At 27.8% G+C, this 27,182-nt stretch overlaps 1 protein-coding gene across 2 annotated transcripts in view; it reads right to left on the reverse strand.

The window, feature by feature from the left end:
• Positions 1 to 27,182, reverse strand: part of Nrx-1 (Neurexin 1) — a 209,084-nt gene that overhangs the window by 39,085 nt on the left and 142,817 nt on the right. For both annotated transcript variants that reach the window (XM_088189849.1, XM_088189848.1), the window contains 2 exons: positions 25,384 to 25,544; positions 16,161 to 16,187 (listed from right to left, as the gene is read on the reverse strand). In XM_088189849.1, the coding sequence (XP_088045975.1) occupies positions 16,161 to 16,187; positions 25,384 to 25,544 (188 nt within the window). The remainder of the gene's footprint in view (positions 1 to 16,160; positions 16,188 to 25,383; positions 25,545 to 27,182) is intronic.

Raw genomic sequence — 27,182 nt, forward strand, 5'->3', positions numbered from 1 at the left:
GATTGATGTTGTGTTGATTTATGTGTACGACAAGGATACGACTTTTTGCTAATGTGTAAAGAAAAGGATCTTTATATATTTATAAAGTCGATGAACCAAATAAATTATTTAATACTAATGTATAAAACAATAGAATATAAATACTTAATGCAATCATTTAAAAGCTCTAGGACAATATATCAAAAAAAAGATAAACCAGTTTTAGTGAGTACCAAAAAAGAAGGCAATACAGATTATTTGGCAACGGTCTTGACACGTATGTATCTTCTATAATTAAAAAAAATATATGCTCAGCTTTCTTTTTATTCAAGAAATACATATTGGATTATTATGTGCTATGATAAAATCAATAATTCTAAGGAATGAAATATGATGTAAAAAATCCATCTTTATATTAATTACAGATTTTAAAATATGTGTTATATGTAGATTAAACTACCTAATATAATAGATTTGAGCGTTAAATAATTAGTTATTAATTTGGACTTCAAGCTCAATTCACTAAACATAATACTTAAGCAGATCGGTAATAGACAAAAAACATTAACAAAGAAAAATAAAATTTTACTGTATAAACAGCAATAGCATACGCTTGCTCGGTGTGGAGTAACACATTTTTTTTAACTTAGTTATTTAAAAAAAAATTTTTAAATAAATATTTTAAAATTAACCTTAAAATTTAATACTAACAATTAAAAGACATTTGCATAAACATACCAAAAAATACTATTAAAATATTACGTGAGAGCAGTGAAGAAAATAAAATAAAAGAATAACATTAAAACTTTGGTGTTTTTAAAATTAAAACAATTAAAAAAGTGCGAATTAAAAATATTGCCCTGCGCGATGTAAAAAGAAAGTGTAATCTATAAAAATAAAGTGAAAACTCCTAAGGAAGCTGGGACAATCTCCGGCGAAATATAGAGAGACACTCATTCAAAAAAAGATAAACGCAAACAAAACACGTAAATACAATTTTTTTTTAAATGTAATATCGCGTAAAATATAAACAATTTAATAATATATATATATATGGATTTTTAGATTTTTGCGAGAAAATCTAAAAATCCACAATATCCATAATCCATAATCCATATATATATATATATATATATATATATATATATATATATATATATATATATATATATATATATATATATATATATATATATATATATATATATATATATATATATATATATATATATATATATATATATTTTTTTATTTTTTTAGTATTTTTATTTTTTTCATACACTTATTCATATTTTATTTTTATAATTTTCACTTATAAAGCAACAATTTGTACTTAATTTAAATATATAGAATATTTTGTAATCTTAAATTTATAAAAAAAAGTATTTAGAAAAAATAAATACAGTTGATAAATAAAAATAGATCAGCTTTATAGCAAATTTGAAATGATTTTAATAGCTACGACTTTGAAATGATTTTAATAGCTACCATTTTAAAACAAGAAAATAGATCAATCTTATTATATTTATTCGAGATGCTAATTTTCATGAAAATCAACTTTAAAAATCTCATCAGGGATATATAAATATATATTTTAAATATTAACGGTTTTTAAGACTCCCTGTTATATTTTAAAGAAAAGTTTAAAATGGTACCTTATATAAAAAAATATAATACATAATATCTTAGCTTTCTTAAAGCAAAAAAAATGTTTACAAATTTTTCTGGTATTGATAGTTTTAATAAAAACAACAGTGTGTTCCAATTTTTTTATATATAAACTTATTTTATGGATTAGAGATTAAAAAGAAAAACTAAATCTCAAATTTTGAGGTTTTTTTAAAGGTCTTAAGATAGAACAGAGAACTTCCTGATATTCTTAATTTTAATTTTTCGAATGAAAATCACGTGTATTTAGAATACAATTTACTGTTTAAGCCCCCGCATTAAAATATATGGCAGGTAAAATAATTTTTTTCGTAAATCTTAAATAAGCTTATAAATTTTAGTAATGAAAATTATGATATTTTTACTGTATTTTTTAATGAAAAAAATATTTTTTAAAGCTAACAACTTTGATACAAGGTTTTGTTATATTGTACAAAAACATGTAAATTTTCAATATACAATATTTTTATTGCTGAATCATGCATATTGAAAAGCCTAAAAAATCGCTCAAAGCATTTCGTATAAAAAAGCTGTTGGTTCTCAAACCTCAAATTATGCAAATTTCATAAATCTGACTTCCTAAACTTGCCTTTACGATAACTATTCGCGCGTTTACTTTGTGTCAGTTAACACAAAGCATTCTATTTTGTATTTCAAGATTTATAAAATGAAAGAATGTGATATATAATAACTTGAACATCTATTTTCATTAAATATTAAAATTATATTGACTAGCGAGATATAAGTGATATTTAAAATCAGCTAATTAAAAAATAATGGATTTAAACAGATTTTAATATAAAGACTGATATTTTTAGATTAACCGTTGTGTATGTATAATACGTGTGCTTCGAATGAAAAATTATTTGTATAGACTTTTGACTCAGCACTTTGGCTTAGGAATAAAAACGCGGACGTGGTTAAAACTAACGAGTATCATTTTGCAAGTATTATATAGCAAAACCGACTATCAATAAAGCCGTAAATCACAGTGTTTATTTCAATAGAATCAATGACTGTATTATGTGCTGTAAAAATCATATATTCTTGTGTGTGAAAAAGCATAAAAAAATACGTGAAATATAAGGGTCGGTGTGAAATTAATGGTTTCAATTTAATCCGCGAATTGAACGGGAAAGTTTCGATTTCGCGCGTGGTGGGATAAAAAAAATGGTATGAATCGGTTATGATGGATTTAAAAGTTTAAAGAGCGCATCGAGCTTTGTGAAATGAAATTGGGTTTCTGTCAAAGCTTAAAAGCGAAGGAAAATTCGATTTCAAGACTTGCTTTGGAAATTGTCAGTGGCTTAGGATTACATTTTATCTCGCTTCTATTAAATATAATACTTATTAGCTTTCGTTACTGACTTCGATAGACCTTGCTTTATGTTAAGTTACTTGTATACGTTTTAAAAATTAAAATTTTTAAAGACTTTCCTAATATATATCATAATATAAGGATCAGAATTTAAATAGTATTTAATTAAAATTCGGTTATACCACATAAATATATCATGATGAATTATTGAATAGATTTTTTTTACCTTAGTACAGTTAAAGTATTATTATAAAATTGTTAGGTTGTACTCAAAAATTACCTCAAGAATATTGATAATAAACATGAAGGCCACATTCCAAATCTTAGATAGAATAAAATATAATTATTACTATTAATATGTTAAATTATTTTTAATAGTATTTTCAAATATTTTTGACATAATCGTCTGGTTATTTTTTTGGTTTCAAAAAAAATTGAGCATCCTTCCATTGGGTCGAAAAAATTAATTACTGATTTAATCTGATGAATTTTACCATCAATTTTTTTATTATTTTTCCGTTTATTAAGTCATATCCTTGCCATTAATATATTTTTTCTATTTTATTATTTATTTTATTGTCACTAAGTGTCTTCTTTGGGAAATGATTTAAATCGTCAGTATATAATGTGGATATATAACAATGTATTCCCACAATCTCTCACATGCAAACGGTACAGGGCGACCCGTATCCTCGTGACAAATTCGGACCGTGAGATAATTACAGAATTAATTGGACCCGGCGCCCTTCGCCGGATTTCGCCGGGTTTATATCCGCGTTTGCCAAAACTATTACCGGGGCTTAAGTCGGAGCGTGTGTGGGGTAGCGCACATTGAATATAACGCGGGACCGTTAGTAATGAGTGGGATAATATTTTATATGGCGGTCGTTACGAGGGTTATTGTTTGATAATGCCGCTTCGACGGGCGATATTGTGCGCTGGATTTTTTATTCGATTGTAGTACCCGTATGCTAAAAACGAGCATTATAAGCTATCTGGTTAAAACATATTAGAGGCGGAAAAGTTCAATCTTTATTTGCAAAAGGTTTTGTAATATCCTTAAACTTGAACTTAATTTAAAAAAATGTATTTTACTCATCTGTGTAACTGACAGGCTTGGCCGTAATTATTGGACGTTATATGCATGTGATGCAATTGGTCAACCAATTTCTATATCTATAATTCGCCGGATACGACTCGAATTAGGAGTATAAAAAAATTGATACTTTGTCATATCGACAAACGATTAAGTGATTCGAGTCGAGAGGATCAGAGACGATCAAACGCATCGGAAGAAACGATGAAACGATTCGAGACGATCGACAACCAGACCGAGACCGACGTTAACAACTAACACGAGAATCAATGCATAGCTTTGATCGATCGAATCAATTTATAAACAAAAAAAACATTGTTTTTGAAAAAATCATAATTAAAACCATGTGTTAATATATATTTTTAAATAAAAAATTACAAAATTTTAATGATAGTTTGGCATCTAATTATTATTTAGCAACAAAATAATCATATTAATAAAAGTATTTTTTAATTTTAAGCGTAACATACAATTTATTTTTAACATAATTTGTTGCCTTTAAAAATATACTCGTCTTGTGTTCACCCTTCTATTTCCTTTAAAATGAGAACTTTGACACCGTGTTCATCATTGATCGCACTGGAGGGGTCATAACCGCTCCGCAATATATGCCATAATTCACTCGTCGAGTCAGTTTGCATTTCTACGTTGTCTTCTTACGTGAAATATGCAGCAAGCCGTAGATTTTGCTACGCCAGGGTCTTACTATAAGTACGTTGTAAGCTCCTTACCTAGCCGATTTTCAGCATTGTCTGCCCCCCACACCACGACCAACCGATAAGTTACCTGCTTAATATTACAATGAGTAAAAACAATATTTATTTTTCATTCCTCTTCTTTGAGATGTAATCTGCGGCGAATTATGTTCGATCGGCTCGCGTGATTTTTCGCCCGCGAAATTGATAAAAGTTTTCCTATTACTGGCGGATGGCGGTTACGCGTTATTGATAAAACTTTTATCACGCCCGACGCATTATGGAGATTGAAAATTGTTGTCATTCAATGTATGTATATTGTTGCTCGTTTGCATTGAAGTTTAGATAAACTAAATCTATCGCTGAATCTTAATATTCTTCCGTAATTTTTTTAATGCAATAACAATATAAATATTTTGACAAAAAATACAATAAACGTTAGTTGACCCGTGCTACTGAATTAAAATAACATTATGTCTATATTGGTGGGCACCACTAAACTACACTTTAACACTTTGATACAACCTGATAATTTGCATTACACTAATGAAAATATTAGAAACAAACGTTTATGCTAATTTAGATAAAAAAAATTGTTGCTTCAAATAAAATTTTAGCTTACATATTTTTTTTTTAATATATCACTTCAAGGAATAAATACACTTTATCTTAATGAGATAAATTATAATGATAATTTATTAACCCTGTGTATGTCAAGTCATTTGCGGCTACTATCTAAATTTTGATTTAAAAATATATGCTTGAAAAAATTTATTTGTTCCCTGAAGGGTACAATATTCTAAATGTATAAGATTATTTTTTAACGGTGACTCAATTTGTTATTATTTTGATAATAAATATTTTATTACAGAATATTTTTTCTATAAAAACCGGGTTGTGGAGTTGGTGTTTAGGGCATTCGAACCGGGTAGAACCAAAACCGGGTACCCGGGTACCCGCCATGTTTTTCATGGAACCGAAAACCGAGTAATTTTTGACGGATATCCGGTCGGTTTCATTTAAATATTTTTTTTCATTATTTAAAATTAAATGGAAGAGCAAAATCGGCGTTCTTAAGCGACTAACGTCTTTGAACGACAAAAAAAAGGGACAGCACTTAACCTAACCTACCGATAGAATGTAAAAATATTTCGATTGAGTAAAGTATTAATAATTACATAATATATTGATTTTATTTCAATACCTTATTTTTTTTTATTATATCAATTATTACAATAAAATTAAATATATCACGTCATATTTAATCATAGATTCAAATATAAAAAAAATGGACTACTAACTACTTACAAAAGTAGTTTATTTATAGCTTACAAAAATTACCCGGAACCAAACCGGGTACCCGGTTCTTCTTCAAATTCAATACCCGTTGAACCGGGTAATGAATTTGGATGGGTATTTGGATGCCCTAGTTTGTGTTAGAGTTGGAGTTGGAGTCACAAGGCAGGCACAAGAGCGGTGCAACATGTGCAAGAAACCCAGACTCCATACTATGGAGATTTCCCCATTTTAATTTTAAATGAAACAAAAAATTCAACCTAACCAACTTTAAATATTTAATGTTCCAAAAAATACAAAAAAACGCAACCTAGCTAACAAATTTGATAAAAATATTTACAAGATTTGTTTTTTAAATAAGTTTTTTAAACTGTGGCAGTTATCGTGTCTTCAAAAAACTGAATAAATTACAGTAATGTTAAAAAAAATATTTTTTACATTAACATTTGAAAAGGTCTTGTCTTATAACTTGTGTTAATTTATTTTGACGAAAAAGATCAACCATCAACAAGGAAACAACACAATAACCACACAGACCTCGTTACAATCCTATAAATAACACGAATTCTTCCGTTTCGCAACAAAGAAGGATTCGAAAGAATACGTCACGAATATAATAAATCACCGGATCGACACATTCCCGTTGCAATGCAATACGACCTTGGGCAATGCCCATCAAGCGAACGTCGCTCTCTAAAGGCGTATACATATTTCGCCGTTCTAAGAAGCAACTGCATCGTTTGACTGGATGGTCGCTGGATATTATAGCCCGGACTCCGATAAGGAGAGAGCAGTCACAAGTCACCTACAGCCACTTAAAGAGACCAGCAGATTCACCCCGTCTAACGCGACGATACGACCTGAAACTCCCGACCACAATCATCGCAGCAAAATAAACTGCCTCCTGACACTCGCTGCAGAACTCTAAGGATCATCCACTGACATGATCCATCCGCCAGCTTCTCCACCACCGCGTGGAGAAAACAAAACGCCATTTATTATCTGTCGCAACATACATTTATAAATATATTCTAACAAAACTCCAACTAGATTCCATTAAGCATATCTAAACGAATATCTATATATTATTTAAATCCATTTTAAACAAAATAAAAATTATGTTTATATAATAAAATCCTTAATTTTCGTTAAATTTCATATTTAAACCTATTATTTATTAAACTCAATGTCGTTTTATAAAAAAACAGCACCCAAGCATTTATTGGTTTTATTCTAATATTGTATTAGTCATGATAAGGAATAAAAAAAGTTGTATTCAAATGTCATCTAGACTATTAACTATTGATTCGACACTAATCTTGGTAATTTTTGACAGTTTATTTTTCACCCTTTCCCATTACCCATACCGATTAGGGATTAATTTGGACTTGAACGACTTCCAGAGTGACCCCGAAAATTATAAATTCAACACCAATATCAGTCGTTTTTGAAAGTTTATTTTTCTTGTCTTTTCATCCATTATTCCGATGGAGGATTACCTTACACTTGAGCGGCTTTCCAAGTGTCAGTATTTATTTCAGTGATCCCGAAAACTTCATAGTTTTTAGGGTTGTATATAGTTTATAATTAATAAAATTAATTTCACAAATTTACTGACTGATTATATTGTAGTGTATCATTATTAACAATTTTTATTATAAATTCGATACTACCTATGAGCTGAAGTAGCTTATTAAAACAGATTATTTTATTACCCAATGTATGTACGATTTAGTTCAATTTTATCATCACAATCCGTGAGATTAGGAAAATATAGGTAAACTTAATCTGTGATTTTGGGTACTTCTTAACAATTTGGAAAACCGCTAAAATTCATCCGATAAGGATCATATAATTTCGGTTTGTTAGCGTTTTTGTACTTAATAATGATTTAATAAGTACAAATAAGAAATTTTAATGTTGAATTATTGTCTTTTAGACAAAGTTAACGAAATATTTAAGGATCTTATTTTACACCGCTTAGTATGTCTTAATTATATATTCCTAAAGAATAATAACTTAAAATTTTTATAGCTGGGTTAAGCAGTTAAAAACTGAACTGTTTATTAAAACGTTGCTTTAAAATTTCACAGATATTTAAGGTATGTTGTAACATCGGCAAGTCACAAGCCAGCAAATGAAGCGTCTCAGTGGCAAACTGTCAAGGACCCTCGAACTGAGTCAACAGCTCGCTGCGACCTCCACTACTGAACAATGAGCGCAAGGAAATCTTGAAAATTTTCACGAGATTTTCGCAACAGCCGCCACTTTCCGACAGTACCTAGCCCACTTCGAGTGCGAAAACACATGCTATACATTCACCGTTAGTGAAATTCATGGACTTTAAAATATAATTTGCACTCACCAAATTTTTTGGTAGTCTTTTTTCTGCTTACAACTGTCACGGACACGTTTATTTTCATCATTATATTTATAAACCGCACTATAACCTAATTTATATTTATTTTTATTATTAACATTTTTGATACGTATAAAAATATTTTCTTCTCACATATTTTTCCTCACTTTTTATTTTTACTAGCTCATGATTTTCAGCTAATCTGAAAGCCTTTCTGATAGATCGACAGCACGGCAAGTTATGGTAGAAACTAGTCTTTAGAATCGATAGTTTGCACTGAATTCTGCATCCATCTTTTAGTAAACTTTCGTATTTAATTTTTCAGTTACGATTCAAATTTTGATAGACACGAAACGAATTAAACAATGCACATTGAAATAAACACCATAACAACCATTTTTGTTTATTTGTTTTGTTTTTCAAAATATTTGGTAACTAGGTATTGATCGTCGCTATCAACACATTGCATATATTTATCACAGTACATTTTACATTGAGGCTTATATATTGTAAGGCCGATCGTTCTGGTTTTTATCCCGTGTCTATCATCTGACTGTTGTGAAAAGTATGTATCATTTTGCTATTTCGTTTACTAAATTTGGGTAAGCGTTTTACCTTTTCTGCAATGTTTCATCTGCAGGGGCCTTAATTTTATATTTTTGAGATTTTTTCGGATTGTTCCACAAAGTCCTGTTTTCCGTGAAAATTAATATTTTGCGAGTAAAACGCTATTTAGAAAATTATCAGCATAAATACTTTCATCTTTCTTCACTAATCTTCCTGTATTTCTGGTGTATACTTTGAAATTAAAAATATAACCAGTATCTAATTCTATTCAACATTCCATATTTGATTGAGGACTGAATACCCGAAAAATAAATCTACCTAACAATGGAATTATTATCTCATCCAGGGAAAGGTTATGCTTTGACTTGTAAACATTATTGAATTTGCCTAAAAAGTACTTTTATGTGGTTATATTTATAGCAAACTGTATATAATAATAATTACAAATTAATAAAATATATGGTTCCACTATTTAATAGTTGATAATAATTGTGTTTATCCCATTATACTATGACAATAAAATATCTATATTAAATAAATAAATTTATAATTGTCATTTAATAAGAGTGATTTTAATCGCATTGTTAACTAGAAAATTTGTAATTACAAGTATTTTTTTATGTAATAATTTTTTTTTTATTTGTATTATATGTAAAAGATCACACACTAATAAAATAAAATTATAGGATAACCGTAGACTTTAACTATATTAAAAAAATATTTTTAAAATACAAACCATATACCTGAAAAATTCACATACGAGGAAATAATATAAATAAACCGAGAAACTCGTAAAATTTTATGTATCGCTTTACGGTATCCCAACGCGGCAAAACTTGACTATTGAAAGAGGGGCAAATTTTTTTATCCAACTTATCTTGAACCTCTTTTCAACGGTTACCACCTGAACAAAGAGAGTCCTTCCCTACTATAATATAGATATCTGGACACCATCAAAACGTGAATAATATACAATACACACAGGGTAACCTACTACAAATTTTATATTTAAAAAAAATATCTTTTAATAATTATAAAAAATTTGCAAAGCAAATATTTATCTAGTAATATGTTTTTAAAACAACTGGCGCATATATTACTATTTATATTTATTAGTAATTCGGTCTCTCACTATAAAACAAGCAAAAAAATTTCGTCATTAGTTTATTAAATACAAAACCAAAATCACTAATAAATTGGTGTGTTTTATTTAATTCTTTATACAACTCTAATATTTTTTTATTGACTTTTGTAACTTAAAAATTAAAAAAGTAGATCAACCTGTATTTTAAAAACATTTTATAAATATTCACGTAATTAAAGCACGTACTGCTGCTTAATTTTATCGTATGTGCAAAAATAAACCCAAGTTTTGTATATTTTAGATCTGGAGCAAACAATAACCTGGACCATGAAACGAGCTCCGCAGTTTACCCTTGGGACATTTCAGGGGTGAAAAGGGGTTTGCTCATATTTAAATATACTTATGTAGGATATCTGCATTTTTTTGTATAGTATAAAGCACGCAGATTATGCCGAGATAGTGGGAGGTGACATGCAAATTTATACAGATCCTCTGGGAGGTTTGCTGTCAGATAGAAAAGGGCAAAATGTTTCGTTGCTCCGATAATTAAAAAAAATGTGAATTGCACCAAAAGAACAAGCTGAACGAAACTGTATTGCTTTAATTAAAATATTCTTAGAATTTGACGAAAAATATTTATACATATATATATATATATATATATATATATATATATATATATATATATATATATATATATATATATATTTACAGATATTACTTATTATATTGCATATAATATTTTTTGATGTATATATTCTTAATGTATACGACAAACAAAAAAAATGTAACATTATTACCACCTGTGTTTTATTTATTTTCCAACACGTGCCTAATTATTTTTTTCCTATTGAGTATTGAGAAAAACATTATGCAATAAAATATGTATTATATACAAATTTTACTGTTAAATATGTTTATTATTTTCACAGAAAGACTCTCAATGTGTATTGAATTTCATTGCTTTTCCAGCAATGAAAAACAGCCCTTCGCTTTTTAACAGCTAAGAAAAATAATAAACTTGTTTACAAATTTCTGAAAAATACGCATTATTCATACAAACTCGTTAATTTCCAAATCAAAGTAAGCCATTATTTTCAATATTATATCGTCACGTTTTTTATTATGTTTATGAGTGAATTGGTAAATTAATTTGTCGTCTATTTCATTGCATAAAACGCGAGTTCTTTATTTTAATATACATTTATTTTCGTATTTAAATTGGTTTAACGTGGCATATTCTGTTACGTAAAAAAATGACAAAAACCCACCATGACCGTAACGTGAAAATTCAATTTAGACAAGCAATAATTGGTCATCTTTTATTCATTAAACGCAACGGCAGACGTATAATTGTCACGTCCTTGGCGATACATTTCATTAATTTACTTTAACGTTATAAAGGCTTTACATAACTGTTTTACGTAAATATGATGACACAACAGTTTTTTATAATTAAAAAACACAATAAAAGTCGAATAAAATTCTTGGATGCATTCAAAACTACCAGCTGTCGGTCTTTCACTATCGTGAGGTACCGCAGCTAGTTTAAATCCTATGAGGTTAATTCTGTAATTTTGGTTGCAATTCGCCACACGTGTGCCTGACTATTTAGATAAGAACAAACTGTATAAGGATATTATTTTTAATTATAATTTAAATAGATAGTAGAAAAGCTTAAACGTATAAACTTTTTCAAATGACTACCAGCATTTTAAAAATTATTTAATATATGTATTTGCTTTACATATACATATATAATGATTGTCTTAAGCTAAAAAAATAAAATATTCATATACTATAACATAAGTTAATATAAATTTAAACCGCATATTTACAAAAAAATGTGTTTTTATTAGTGACTTAATCTGTGATGTACACAGAATGTACATATCATCTTATTATGAGAATATTTAAAAATATATATTCTAATCCAATGTATATTTTAACAATATATTTACATATTTAATTATTATATGAAAAAAAAACAGTATATAAGTGATTATCAAAGGTAACTAAAATAAATATTTCGTCACCAAAATCAGGTATCAATTTACAATTTTTGCTTCGTACGAGATTAATGTTTGCTTACAGGGGTTTTAAATATTATTTTCGTAATTAAATATTTGATCTATCTAATTTTTATGTATTTATTCTTTACTCACCTAATTTATATTACAGTAATTATTACAACTTTGACTAAATTAATAATATTTTTTTTAAATATTACTGTTTTTTTCTTGTTTAAATCATATTTTTTGTGACACATTTTTACGTGTACACTGAGTATACATCACCGGAACAAACCGATTTTTTTATCTTAAATGAAAGGTAAAAATTGTTTTGCAGGTGGTTGCACAACATTGACTAGATGGAAAAAATGCAGACGCACTCTTGACATATGCTTGTGTACCTCAGTTAGAATGTATGAATGTCTCAAAAGTTTGAGTTATGTAATACTTTATTTCCTCTATCATACATTAATCTCGATTGCAATATTTAAAAACCTTCGCATTAAATCTTTCACATAAGCTTTATATTTCAAAGAATATAATATACATATGTATAGTTTTAAAGAAGCGATACTTGAAATATGGATATTTTTAAGGAATACTAAGAAATAATATTTAATATAATAATACAATTTAATATCTTTAATCTACTTGAATGCCAGAAATATTTTTTATTGCCATTAATTAAAAACGAGCCTGAAAATCTAATATAATTTTTATTGCTCGTTAATTTAAAAGGGATTTTATTAATCTTTGTATTTTAATTGCTATTTAAGCGATAGTTCATGTCAGCAAAAAATAAGAAATTAATATGTTTAGTTAAGTTTTTTGAACTTTCGTTTTTAGCATTTCAAACTTAGTATTTCAAGTACAGCTTGTGCATGTTTTTTATACTCCTGATCTTTTAAGATTGCGTGTAAATTTATAGGGCTTACCAAATCTCAGTCGCTTCTAGTGTGTTTATAAAATAGACGTATTTTATACGACATGTGGGAGAAATTGCTGCTAATATTCATCGACTACTTGCTTTGCTATTAACAATTATTAATGTAGATAAAAGCATAAATAAGTTACTTTCATTATGATAAAAGGAGTGAAAATCTATCTACTATCACTGAAATGAGTTTTGATAAGCGTACGACGAACTTTATGAACAATGTCAAGAAGTGTCTACTCTTCTTTGTGAAACGATTATCTTAGTATTAGTCTTTCGGAAAGTCTTCGTGGGCGTTGGATAAAAATATAAAGAGCAAACGCAAAAAATTAAGTCAATTCCAGACTAACCAATCTATGTTAAAAAGTATTATAAGTTAATATAAAAATAGAACGCCTTTAAAAAACCACTTTTAGCTTTGTATCCTTATTTTTCAAATATCTTTTATATTTTTATCTTACACGTACTGTTGATTTTAAATTAAAATTCAGGCAGTTAATATAAAATATATTTGCATTATTCAATTATTTTTGTGTTTTTATAAAAATACATGAATTCCAAGAATGTTTATCATGTTTATTGCTCCAAAGGTTGAGTATAAAGTATGTGTTTTTATATTTTATGCATATATATACCATAAAAACCTCTTTGCACCCACTCCCCTAAAACAAGTTAAGCAAATTCGACACAAATAAGAATTAAATTGATACACCCATTGATCAAATTGAGTCGGAACCATTATGTTAATTCGCCCATTAGGAAAATTGGATGCGCGCACTTGGCAGGTTCTCCCTCGCTCCCTCCTCCTCTCGACTGCCAGAGATGAACGGGAACGAACAAGGAGTGAAAGGAGAAGGCATCTTTGGGAGAAGGGAGTGCTATTTTTTTTGTCGAGGGTGGCTTCTAAAACATTTCGTGTATATAAGGTGGCTCGGACGTGCGCCGATTTTCCCAATGTAACTACGTCGTAAAAGACGACGCCGGAAATTTCATGTAAAACGGCGACGTAAAAATGCGACGCCAGATCTACTACCGTTCTACCATTGCTCTTTTCGACGAGTAGACCCATTCTTGTGAGCACGGGCTGTAAATCCGGTAATGAAAATGGCTAGTTGACGCCGGAGAGACGCTGTCACATTCTTGTGACGAGTTTTACGTCTGATTGAACGAAACTCAGACCTCAGTTGACGTCCACAATGATCGTAATTTAGACTAATTTTAATTTTTAAGCTTGTATGAAGTTGAAGTAAAAAGTAATTTTAGAGCTACAAAAGCGCAGCACTAAGAATGGGGATTTTTATACAATTTTTTTTTGTCTTGAGTTTAGTGTCAGGGAGTTTATTTTGAATACATAAAGTTTAATGTGTTGTGCAAAATTTAAATAATGTTTTATTGTAGGTACATCTGAAAGCTTTAGACATTGAGCTGGACCAGAGGATGCGAAGAAAGAAGTAGCGACTTCTGCAATCCTAGCTGGGCTTTAATTAAGTAAGCATTTTAATACCTGGACACCAAAATATATGGTTTAATCCTCATACAAAGTGCTTAAGGTGCATATTTTCAACACAACGACGATAAGCGATGACATCTTGAATGCACTATATACACCATTTAAAGCGATGTCCCATTATTAAAGCAAGGCACACAGGCTCTATATTATAAGAGGGGTCGCAATTTGCATTTAAAAAAAGAAAAAAAACTGACATGATTAGTAGACCAAGCATAAATTATTTAAAAATTTTATTTTAGAAAAAACTAAAATGTTTAAGACAACGGCAGTGATCGTGTCTTAAAAACAAATAATTGACAAGAATGTAAAAAAAATATTTTTTTAATTTTTATTTTGTTTTATTTTTGATATAAAACATTTTTACTCTCCTTATTTTTTTTTCTAAAATGATTTCTAACAAAAATACAATTTTTTTTATTTTTTGAATAACCACCATTTTGAAACGAAATTGTGGATATAGCTAGTTAACAACTATATCTTAAATGTGTACAAGGTCTATTTTTTGGCAAAAACATTATGCCAATACAATAAAAGCAGCGAAATTTAGCGTATCCTTTATTTTCATTAAATCCCATATATAAACCTATTATTTTCAGGAAAAATATGTTTTTATAAGAAATTGAGTTAGGCTGAGTTAGGTTAGGCTACGATTTTTCGTTCCCCAACATAGCCTAACTCGAAAGATTTTTGTTTAAGAGAAAATATAAATTTATGTACATAAGTTCTTAATTTTATATGGAGGCAATCATGAGGGCGGTACAACGTGTGCAAGACACTCAGGCTGCATATTATGAGGGGTTTCAATTTTTTTACATAATTATTTTTTTATGAAAGTTAATAATTTGACGCAATAATCCGAAACATAAACAAAAATAAAGAACGATATTTTTGCTCTTTAAAATACAAATATAAATTAATAATATTAAGTTTTCACGCATACAAATTACATTCCAATTTTTTATATGATAAAATATATTTCTTTACTGCTTCAATAGCTAATTTTAATCCATTTTTACAATATGTTTTTTATACCCAAAGTAACCTCTTTCTCTAAGTACAAGCAAACATTAACGCTCGAGTGAATTTTTATTTCGTTTCGGTAACCTTTCTTTCTTAGAATTTGCTCAGGGAAAAATCAATTACTCGCGAAGAGTTATTTGATAATCTAAAAAAATATTAATGGATAAAATTTTAATATTATTTATAAATCTTATTGACTTAATATTCATACATTTAAGTCTTTATATATCCTCTCTTACCCAAATCTCCTCTATACATGTTCGTTCGTACCCTAGTGCAATCATATTCCAAAATCCTTTCGTAATAGGTCTAAAGCGGATCTCCGTCACGTCTGCCGTTTTATTTACGATTTTGCGACGAAAACGAAGGGAGCGCGAATATGTGTAGGAAAACCGACGGTGGCGGAAAATCGCGATGCAGAGAAATGAAAAGTGATATAAGCTATATACTGAGATTGAAAATGCGTCGGAGAAAATCCGACCGAATCGCGGGATAACCAAACCCTTTGTCGATGAGATGCAAATTAAGGGGCAGCTCTAAAGTTGGACCGTATCGAGAAACATATTGATTAAATTATGAGAACGAAAAAAAATATTTTTATTGACATTTGAAATGTACTTACCCTGCAAAAGCTCGTTATCGGTGATATCTGTAAAAATAAAAATAAATTAGTTATTACGTTCTATTAATAAATTAATATATAAATTATTGTTCACAAAAATAATTATTTAAAATAATAATATAAAAAAAATATTGCTACATGCTTAAATAAATAACTAACGTGTAAAACTAAATATTTCCCAATGTGGATATTCAAAGGGGTCTTATTATAGATAAACCCACACATTTGCAGAATTTTTCGTTAACCGTTATCATTGTAAGCTATGTTTTATATTACATATTTATAAATACACTTCTATTTGTGATTTAATAATCAATTAAATATTATTTTTATATGTATGTGAATACTCAATTAACATTCATAATATCAATCTAGCATCCATAAACCATTTTATTTAACATATATTTATTAAAATAAAATAATATATACCCAATATCTTTCTTTGTAAATCATAATGATTTGTACAAACAGTGTATAATAAACACACGTAAACAAAGGAAATAAAATTAATTTTATTTAAAAAAATAAAAATAGATTAACGATGATTTTCGAAATTCCGCTAATGTATTCTTTTGTTGTCGACCAATGAAAAATAAGCATTCAAATATAAAACAAAATGGTCGACAGTGCCATGACAACAGTTTTAAATAATTATTATTTATTAATAAAATTTTGCTACGCGACAATAATCGTCAGGTGTCATGTTCGATTTGACTGAATATAAATATTTGGATTGCAAATTAACTAGGTATGTTATAACTATGGAAATAAAATATATACATAATGTGTATAAGTAATATAATAATACTTTGATTAAACTAGATAAACATCACAAAACAATCTTCGTAATGAAATCTTAAAATTTTGAATTCCTGTCAACGGGCTCCGAGGCCGAAAAGTGAGTTTTTTCTTATATATTACATTAGCATTATCATTGCTTCTGATTTAATGCACATATGCGTTAGATTTGACTGAACCTGGTACATTTTAATCGTGAACATGTAATTTATACTAAGTACGTAATAAGATTGAAGTTATTGTCGATCAAACCGTATAAATGCTAATTAAACGTATGTTTTTATCTATTGATATTTGAGGATATTTCACGACGATCGCGTGTCAATGATTGTAATGCAGTTGGTTATTTAGCAAAATAAATTAAAACCATTATTGCAGCAAAAAATATCATCGAGATCGTTTCGTTCCGAGCGACGACTCGCAATATATGTGTAGTTTTTTTGATGTTATCTAATAGACGACATTTTAAAATGATTATAAATATGTGATCGCATACCTGGAATAATCGACAGTCAAAATATCTAAGAGTGGGTTTTTTTTAATTTCAATGAGGCAAATGTGTATATATCATGCTTTTAAATCAATTTTTGCTCTGTGCCATTATTCCTCTTTTGGAATAGCCAAATTCAAGATTTTCAGTTACATAAAAATTATGTAGTATGTCGTTTATTAAAATAGATAATACTGGCTGACAGTGTTTTTATTTATAAACATATATTAACTCTACTTTGTCGCCATATAGGTCATCAAATTTTTTTTTTATTGCTTCTGAAAATTATTTAAAAACAATAAGACCTTAATCAAAATTAAGTATTGAACCCATTATTACTACTAATAAAATCCATAAATTAAATTTAAACGACAATCGAATTAAAAAATTGACAAAAGTTACTGTAGAAGATTCAACACATAGATTGGCATCTCTTCATCTTCTTAAAAATTGTCGCAATATGTCATATTTTAATTGTTTGCCATACGTAAATGTTAATAGATCTATCATTGCTTCTGAAAATTAACTGTAAACGAAACTATATAGTGGGTAAAATGTAACTTTTTTTCTACACTAATACGATATGTTTCATTAATACTAGCATTGTAATATGTTTAATTACATTTGTTATGTATATATTTAATTGCCAAATTACCACTGTGTCTTTTAATATTTGATCATAAAAAGTCAATAGTAGTTTTGTTAGAATAACCGTGATATATTATTCATATTTTCAAACACTTACTGGCACATTCATAATTCATAATTTCGATTATATTGTCTATAATTTCAATAGCTACATTACTTTGAATCATCTTCAATTGACACTTTGTAAGAAAAACGCCGTGATTATAACATATTTCACTGTTTATTTAATTGCATAGAACTGCGCTCAGCGAGCACTTGCCAGATGACAGAAGAGCTGTCACATGTAAGCAAATTTAAAAATGAAATCCCGGTTTTGGGCGCGCTTGAAAACGAACTACGAAATTATTTTAATCGATTTAAATTGTAAAACACAAAAAAATATTTTTTAAATATGTTTAATTTATACGGGATTTAAAATAAAATATGAATTTGCGCCGGGTCTTAATAACCGTGGTTGTGTCTAACGACAGCCTAGGTAGGAAATCGAGCTGAGCATTTATTTTTGCACAGTGCTTCGATATGAAATTCAGTGAGATAAATATGTATATTTATTTATGGATGCAAAAAAATTCTTGAATTCGAGAGTGGATTACCATAGGTTAGAGCTTTTGTACATAACTAGCAATTTTTGCATAACTGAGTTATTGATAAGCTCAAATACGTCCCGTTACTCGTCGTCGTTCAGTGAATAATATTATTGTTTTTTTAATGAGGTTTTAATTCCCTACACATGTATTTTAATATATAAATAAATAGAAAACTCGTTTATTAGTTGCTCAAAATCTTTGATAAATTTAACTTAAACGTCATCTTTTCCTTTTAATACTAATATTAACATAGTTGTATATGTATATAAGTATTAAATTCATATTAAAAGGCAGTGAAAAGAACCATAAAAGTATCATTTATTATTGTATAGCAACCTTAACATCTATCGCAATACTTTTATATTATTCTCAGCTCTAAATGCACCCAAGCGACCTCAAATACCAGAGCAGCCTCACAAAGTTCGAAAAATAACTCTGAATGAAAATTTTCGGTGGAATCTCGGTCAAAGAAGAAAAATGTATATATTAAACAAGTCGTTTACACACGGAGAGAGAGCGAGAGAGAAAGAGAATGGATGCGGTTTTATCGTTCCCACGCAATTCCGCCCCGAAAACAAAGGTGCGCACCATCCGCCCTTTCCTACTGTCTGTCTATCTCTCTCTCTCTTTTGATAAAAGTAGGGCTGCATCACGATAACGCGAGACCCCCGAAAGAACGAAACGGCTCTGGGTTCAGACCTCGGAATTACATAAATAAATTACGGCCGTAAACGTCTCGGAGCAATCTCGGTGGCGGTGCAATGATGCGCACACACCAATGACCCAGTTGCCTGGGGATGAAAGTTACCCAGTTTTGGGACACCGAGGGGTTAAGGGTCAGGTGCCTACCCTCCTCTTTGTTCCTAATCTACCATTGTTTATCGGAAGGTGGCCGTTTTGTGGAGCTCCAATATCGAAACACGTGGGACCTTTTGGTTTTTGACACGCGTCGATAGCTCGGAAAGAGAAATAGTAAATACCAATATTGTACTAATGGAGTGTTCCATCATATCAAAATATGTGATCGAAAACTTAATGGGGTTGCTTTATATATATAATAGTTTAGATTTATATATCTTATAAATATATATGCATTATATATAATTTTTTTCGGTAAAGCTTAGTGATTTTAAAGGGCAGTCAAAGATGTTTTAATTGTTCCAAAATCGATTACTGACGTCAATGATGATATTTAATTAGAATCAATCTATTTTTTTGAAATATTTATGATAATTTAAATGAGTAACTCTTTCCCAAGTTTTTTTCCAAATTTTAGCGAGCACTTATATACATATATGAACAATCTTAATATATTATGTTATAAAAACTGCGATAAAAATAACATTAGATTTTAAAATAAGCACAAAATGCCAAAGCACACAGGTTTGAAGCAAAGATCAACTCAATTTTAAGCGAGTTTCAGTACACCTAATCATTAATTATACAAGCTATTTTGCAAATTTGACTTGTGAAAATTTGTTTTTTGCAAGGGCGTTGAGAGCCGAAAAATATAAACTTAATAAAGCCAAATAAAATGATTTTCTCTGCTATTAAATTGGCTATTGATGTATCTGGCAATGTCCTCAACACATCTAACAACCGTTCTTATTAAAAGTCAGATAGATTGAAATAAAGTTGCAATAATTATACACGACTTAATTGATTCATCTTTATTCCATTAGTTAATAAATGAGCTACTCGTGAAATAAATTTTGTAAAAAAATACGTTGTGATAAAATAAATTGAATTTTTTGCAATTTGTGAATATCATCTAGCAATGACGACGTATATTATATTATTTTATTACATACTTAATGTCAATAATAAATAATTTAAATACTTAGACTTATAACGAAAATACAAATATCTATGAATATTAAAAACTGCAATAAGCGTTACACTTAAAACTCTCAAATTATAACTATATAACGTCACAGCAGAAAGCGAAGCAATAGGAGCACCACATACGACCAAACCTCTCAACTTTTTAGTTTTATGCTTATCCGTTCCATTATAGCACATACTCTTAATTTTAAAGGGTTTGAAAATATAAAATATATTAAAATAGACAGCGAGCCGGTTTCGGCCCGGGGGCCGTAGTTTTCTGACCTCTAATTTAGTGGTATTAAAACACATTTGAATGGTTGCATATACTTTAATAAGTACTTGCTTCATTATTAATATATTTATAATTAAAAAATAAGTGTAATATATAGTTAATATATAAAAAATACATTCTTGCTTTTGCTGTTGTTGAACTTTGCTATGTAACGACACCATTCCACATGACTCTTAGTGAAAGCTTTCTTTAGAAAATGTTGTTAATGTAAAGCCTATTATTTACTAAGATTCTTTACATAAAAAACTTTCAATGGATCCTTCAAAAGTCAAATTATTTGCTTTTAAGTTTCACATATGGCAGACAAACTGTATTTTATTTACACTGAATATGCTTCAAGACAAGTCTTTGAAACTAATTAGCGCATATAAGCAATATGTGCTTTTAATCTGAGACAAACTAACAAGGTGCTTGCTACTAAAACTTTATATCTACAACAGCATCTGTGTCGCAAAGCCAGATTATCAGAATTAAACGTTTGGCAGTCTATTGTGCGTGCATCTTACAATGCCTGATAAATAGCACAAGAGAGAAATTCCTGCCGTAAAGCAGCGGAGCTCAACCTTTTGTCCCGTATATGTATTGTACTAAAGCTATTAAAACTAATACGTAAATTCATTCCATTAGATATAACATAAAAAAGTGCTGTTGAAATATTTAAAAATCATATCATTTTTGTCGGTTATATATTTGTTAACGCTTCTACATTTTATGTTTGTTTATTATTTAATTATATAAAACCAGAAGACTCATTAAATATAAGTCTCATCTCAGTTTGCATATAATCATGCAATAAATCATTGCATTGTCTTTTAAACCCTCGTAACTATACGCAATTTTATCTGAATGAGATAACGGAAGTGAGAAACTGTCGGTTTTTGAGGAGTTGATCGACGATAGGCGGAAGCACTCCTTTCGGGCAATTTAACAAGACTCGGTCGGGGCTTTGTCTCTTCTAAACAATGGATAATAACCAATGCTTTGGAAATATCGCGGTTTATCCAAGTGTCCTACCTCTGCCGGGCTACGATTTTCCACATGGACCACTCCGCAGTTATTGTTCGTTCCGAGTTTCTCTCCAATCGGTGGATGATCAGCGTAGGTTGCTTTTCATTCAAGTATGCTATGCTCACACATTCAGATGTATACTTAATATTAAGATACAGAATTCCATGCTACCAGTATTGAATAAAATAAATCAATTTATTTTTATTCTTGGGGAAAAATACTAATTGCGAAATATAAAAATAATATCTCAAGAATAAAATACTATTTTTAGTATTTTATTATAATTTATGATTTAAAAATAGTTTTCTCAAAATATTTATTCGTTACATATTTACCAGCATTACTTAGTAATAGTTATTAGTACGTTTGTTTGTAATACTAGACAGCTCCCAGACACACTATTTGTAAATGAAGGTTCTGCGGTTAGTTGATAGCATTCACAGACCGCTACATCTAATATTAGGTCAAAAGATTTGCGATAACTGCGTTTGATACTCTTAAAACATTACTTCTAGTTACGTGGCCATGCCACTAAATTAAAGATAGCATTACGATCTCTGCTCCAAATTTATTACAGCATCATCGATCTTTTATTTTGCTCGGTTTGTTTTCGCCATTCAATGAATTACATCTAGTCTTCTATTTTCCAAATCCAATTTTGCAAGTTGAAATAAAAAATATTTATTTATGATTTTGGGTATTGTAAACATATATAAAGCTAAAAAAATTTTAGCATGCAACATTAACTTTGAAAACCAATTTATAATAGGATTTTTTCATGACATTGCTACATATGTTAAATATCTGCAACAAAATATTTATGCTCATTTTTTATTTTATTTTAAAGCTTATAAATACACTATATATATATATATATATATATATATATATATATATATATATATATATATATATATATATATATATATATATATATATATATATATATATATATATATATATATATATATATATATATATATATATATATATATATATATATATATATATATATATATATATATATATATATATATATATATATGTATATATATATATATATATATATATATATATAATATATTTAAAAAAATTAAGTATCACAATATAACTTATTTAAATAAACTTGAACCCTTTAAATGCATGATTTTTCTAAATTCAAAATAAAATATTTTTGTACTAAAATTAGGCTGAAAATAATTTAAAAAATATTAAGACTGATTTGTGGATTATATTTATAATAAAAATGCAACATCATTTGAAACGAGAACTAAGTATATTAAAATTAAAAATATACATGTGGAAATTCTTAAAACAATTTTCCTTCTTATTAAAACATAGGACCACACCACATTTTTCACACATTGTTTGTGAAATTCCATTTTATTTCAGCATTTTGCATCTGTTCTTCTTGGTCAATATGGGCCAGTGTCTACAGCTTATTTTATGCAACTATTATAAAAAATATAAACCTTTTTGGAGTATATAAATTAATTTTATTTCGTTTTATATTCACTGTGTGACACATTTGCACCCAATGACTTTTTTTGGAAAATTATCACGGGTACAGAGACATCTATCGGAATAATTTAAAAACACAATGGCTCGGCGTTTGTTACACATATGTAACATTATGCAATAGAGCTCCTTTATTGAACGTAGACTAAGTTATAAACGCTTAAATAAATTGTTGCATATTTGCAAGAGTTAAATTAATATTTTGTTTAACATTAAGCAGATTTTAAAATGCTAATCTATGACAAATATTACAATTTTATTCGAAAATAAAAATTAGGACATTAAAAGCATATTTGAAATAATTAATAAAATATTAAACAGATAAAACACTTCTGAATGGAATTTTAATTTCTATTAATAGTATTTGACGATCATAATAACAGCTTAACATTTTTCAGATTAATATTTCACATAATATTATCAATAAATATTAAATAAAAAATATTTTTTTGTATATCAAATACCCTAGATCTCATTAAAAATATTTTTTATTCATGCTGTTTGATTTAGTAGTTTTCGCTTTAGTTTCAAAAGCTTCGTAGTCAGATTTTATTAGTAATTTTAGTTATTTCTTTGAGATAAAAAACTCAAAATTTATGATTTTTATTAGTAATATTTATAGAACAAATATTAAATAGTATATTAAAAAACAAAATAAACATAAAAAACTAAACAATTACTTATATTATATATATAATTTAAATAAAGTGTCTAGTATATACTATTTCCTCAATTATTTAAATGTGAAATTAGTTATAGTTATGTTTTAAAGTCTGCTATTAATATTTAGATCGAGAAAAAGTTTACAAAAATATTTAATTTTATTATCAGCAAAGATACAAAATTATTATTTTTTATAAATATTTTTAAAGAAAAAAAAATAAGTGATTAACTTTTAAATTTTAGAATGCTACTCGAAAGTGAAAAGCTTCATAAAACTTAATCGAAATAATTGTAATTTTAATAATTTATGTCAAAACTCGTATATATATATATATATATATTGTATATATATATATATATATATATATATATATATATATATATATATATATATATATATATATATATATATATATATATATATATATATATATATATATATATATATTTATAAAAGTATGTAGCGTGTAACGTGAGCAATGTTCTCGTGTTAATTTATTATTTGGTTGAAAGAAGAGAATCGAACTGAAAGGGGTCATTACGCCTGTCTGCCCCTGAATTGGATCGATAAAAGCCCTTAAAATAGATTTTGCATATTATTAATACCAGAATGACTAGAAAGCAGCAGCTTCGATCGAAAGTTGCTACATTATAACATTTCCACACTATTTTTGTCCCATATGTATTTTATAAATTTACAATTCACGCTCTCAGCTCACACAATGAATGTTTGAACACATCTCAAAAGTTTTCTGTTAAATTTTAGTTTCAAGGCAATTAGATGAAATTTTTTTCCTTTGAAATACTGCTATATTAGATTTAATTATTAAGTAACCGTCGGAGTCCTTTTATCTAGTTGAAACTATCCTTTTTATACGGTACGTGTCTGCCAGTCTTTATTCTAGAGGCATTATCTCAGTGTACTTTTTAATTAAATTTCCAAGTTCGTTCTAGATAGTCGTTTTGTATGTTTTACTCTTGAAAATATTTTTTTTGTGGAGCAGTCTGTGGATAGTTGCAAACTTCCGTGATTATTGATTTAATGTTTGATTCTAAATCTTATGAATAAAATAATCAAACCTCCTTGTATTAAAAAATAAAAAATATGACGTGTATATTAATAAACACTTCATATATATTTTGCATTCTAGACGATAAACCTTTTTTTTATTATTTTAAAAATATTAATTTAATGTTTAAAATCTTTAGATACAATTAAATACTTATTTTTCAAAAAAATTGACTGCTATTATCAAACATACATTAACAATCAAACATACACAAAAGTGCAAATACCATATTAATTTAAATACTAACCACTTGCATACTTTCACAGAAACACTAAATTAGACTATTTTTATCAAACATTTGTAATATGACAATAAAACATACCTCTTGTATTCTACGATGTACAGTCACCCTGTGCCATTGATGATCGTCAAATCTGACTTTAGCCGGTTTGATATGCATTTCTTGTTTTCCATTAGAAAGTGACATAATCAGCAACACCCCGCCATCTCTTACAGCCAAATTTAGATAATCTTCTCCGTGTCCTAAAAAAATAATTAATATTGTTTACCAAATGTATACACAAATTCGTTCACATATATTATGAATGCGGGTTAAATCCTTTTACATAATCGCCAAAGTTCAACTTGAGCGAATCCAAGAGTTAACAAATAAGGGTTGAGTTTCTCATAGTTGTAATTAAATATTACCCAAGTACTTATTATTTACTAAATACATGTATTTACACTGAAATATGAACTTTATTAATAGTAGTAATATATATATATTAAAATATTTTAATAATAAAAAAGTTGATAATATAGCAACCGTTTCAAAATTCGTGATAATAAACCACTCTTCTGTTAAAATGTTTTTGCAACCTCTGAAAACACATTGGTTATGTGAAATGTTGCTTTTTATATATTACATTTTCCATGAATTTTCGCTGTTCGCTATTTTCGTGTTTGAAATTTTTGTTTGAGTCACCACTTTTTATCAGCGAAAATATTTTTAAGACACAAGGTTGCCTTTATTGAAAAAAAAACAAGTATGTTTAATTTTTCATGACAATTTTGAACTGTTTTTGATGTTTTAAATATAATATAAAATACTATTATTTTTTTAATTGATAATAATAAAATTACAGTACTAAAAAATCTTCAGTATTAAAAGCCCAACAAAAAGCCGTTAATTATGAAAGTGGGACAAGTCCATTTCTTTAAAAAAGAAAGAGTTATATTTTTGTTTTGAATCAATTTACAATAATATCTATAAATAAAAGTGTAAATTTTTTTACTAATATTTTTTGGTGATTTTAAAAGTAAGGCAAGTTTACTCAAAATAAATAATTTTAATAAAAAATAAGTGCTATGTTTGTAAGTTTTCATAGTAATGAGGAAAGCCACTAGTCAGACTAATAGTTTGTATGTTATGTATATAAAAATTAAATTGTTCTGTCCTTTACTTAAAATAAAATTTGCCTTTTTGCGTAATATACCTATTCAAAAAAAGTATGAGGTGTTGAAATAAAATAGAAAAGTAGAATACAAAATTATTTTATTTTTATAAAGTAGTCTTGTATTAAGCAATTTTTTTTTATCATTTTTTAGATTGATTGGTATAAGTATTGCTCTTATTTAAAGCTATTTGTACTTAAAATGTGCTTATCTGCATAATGCTGTTTTAAAAAAAATGCTTTAGTTCGAAATTTGAAGCAGAATATTCTAAAATTTTCTTAAAACTAAACAGTTTTACAGAATAAAGAAGAATAAAGCGTATAAATTTATACATCCATAAGAAAACATATAAACATATGAGCCGTTCATTTTAAAAGTAAGTCAAGTCTATATTTTGTTATTGTTGGATAATTAATGGTTTGCGTTTGAACTGATTTAAAAATATTAGTAAGCAAAAATATACTTATTTTATATTTTTAACTGTCTTTCTTTGAAAAATCTCATATGCAATAATTATATTAGTGTTATCAAAACTTAAGACATGTTTTTAATAGAGACCAATGAACTTGCCTCACTTTCAAAAACAATGATTTTATGAAAATAGTGATTTTCTGTTTTCAAAAATGAATAATTTATTTCTTTAAATTTCCATTTTATTTCAACACTTTATACTTTTTTTGAATAGGTACATAAAACAAAAAGCTTAATAATATTTTATAGAAAAAA

This window comes from Plectrocnemia conspersa, unplaced genomic scaffold, assembly GCF_051122295.1.
Source record: "Plectrocnemia conspersa isolate PC_06_02 unplaced genomic scaffold, ASM5112229v1 ptg000008l, whole genome shotgun sequence".
Taxonomy (NCBI): domain Eukaryota; kingdom Metazoa; phylum Arthropoda; class Insecta; order Trichoptera; family Polycentropodidae; genus Plectrocnemia; species Plectrocnemia conspersa.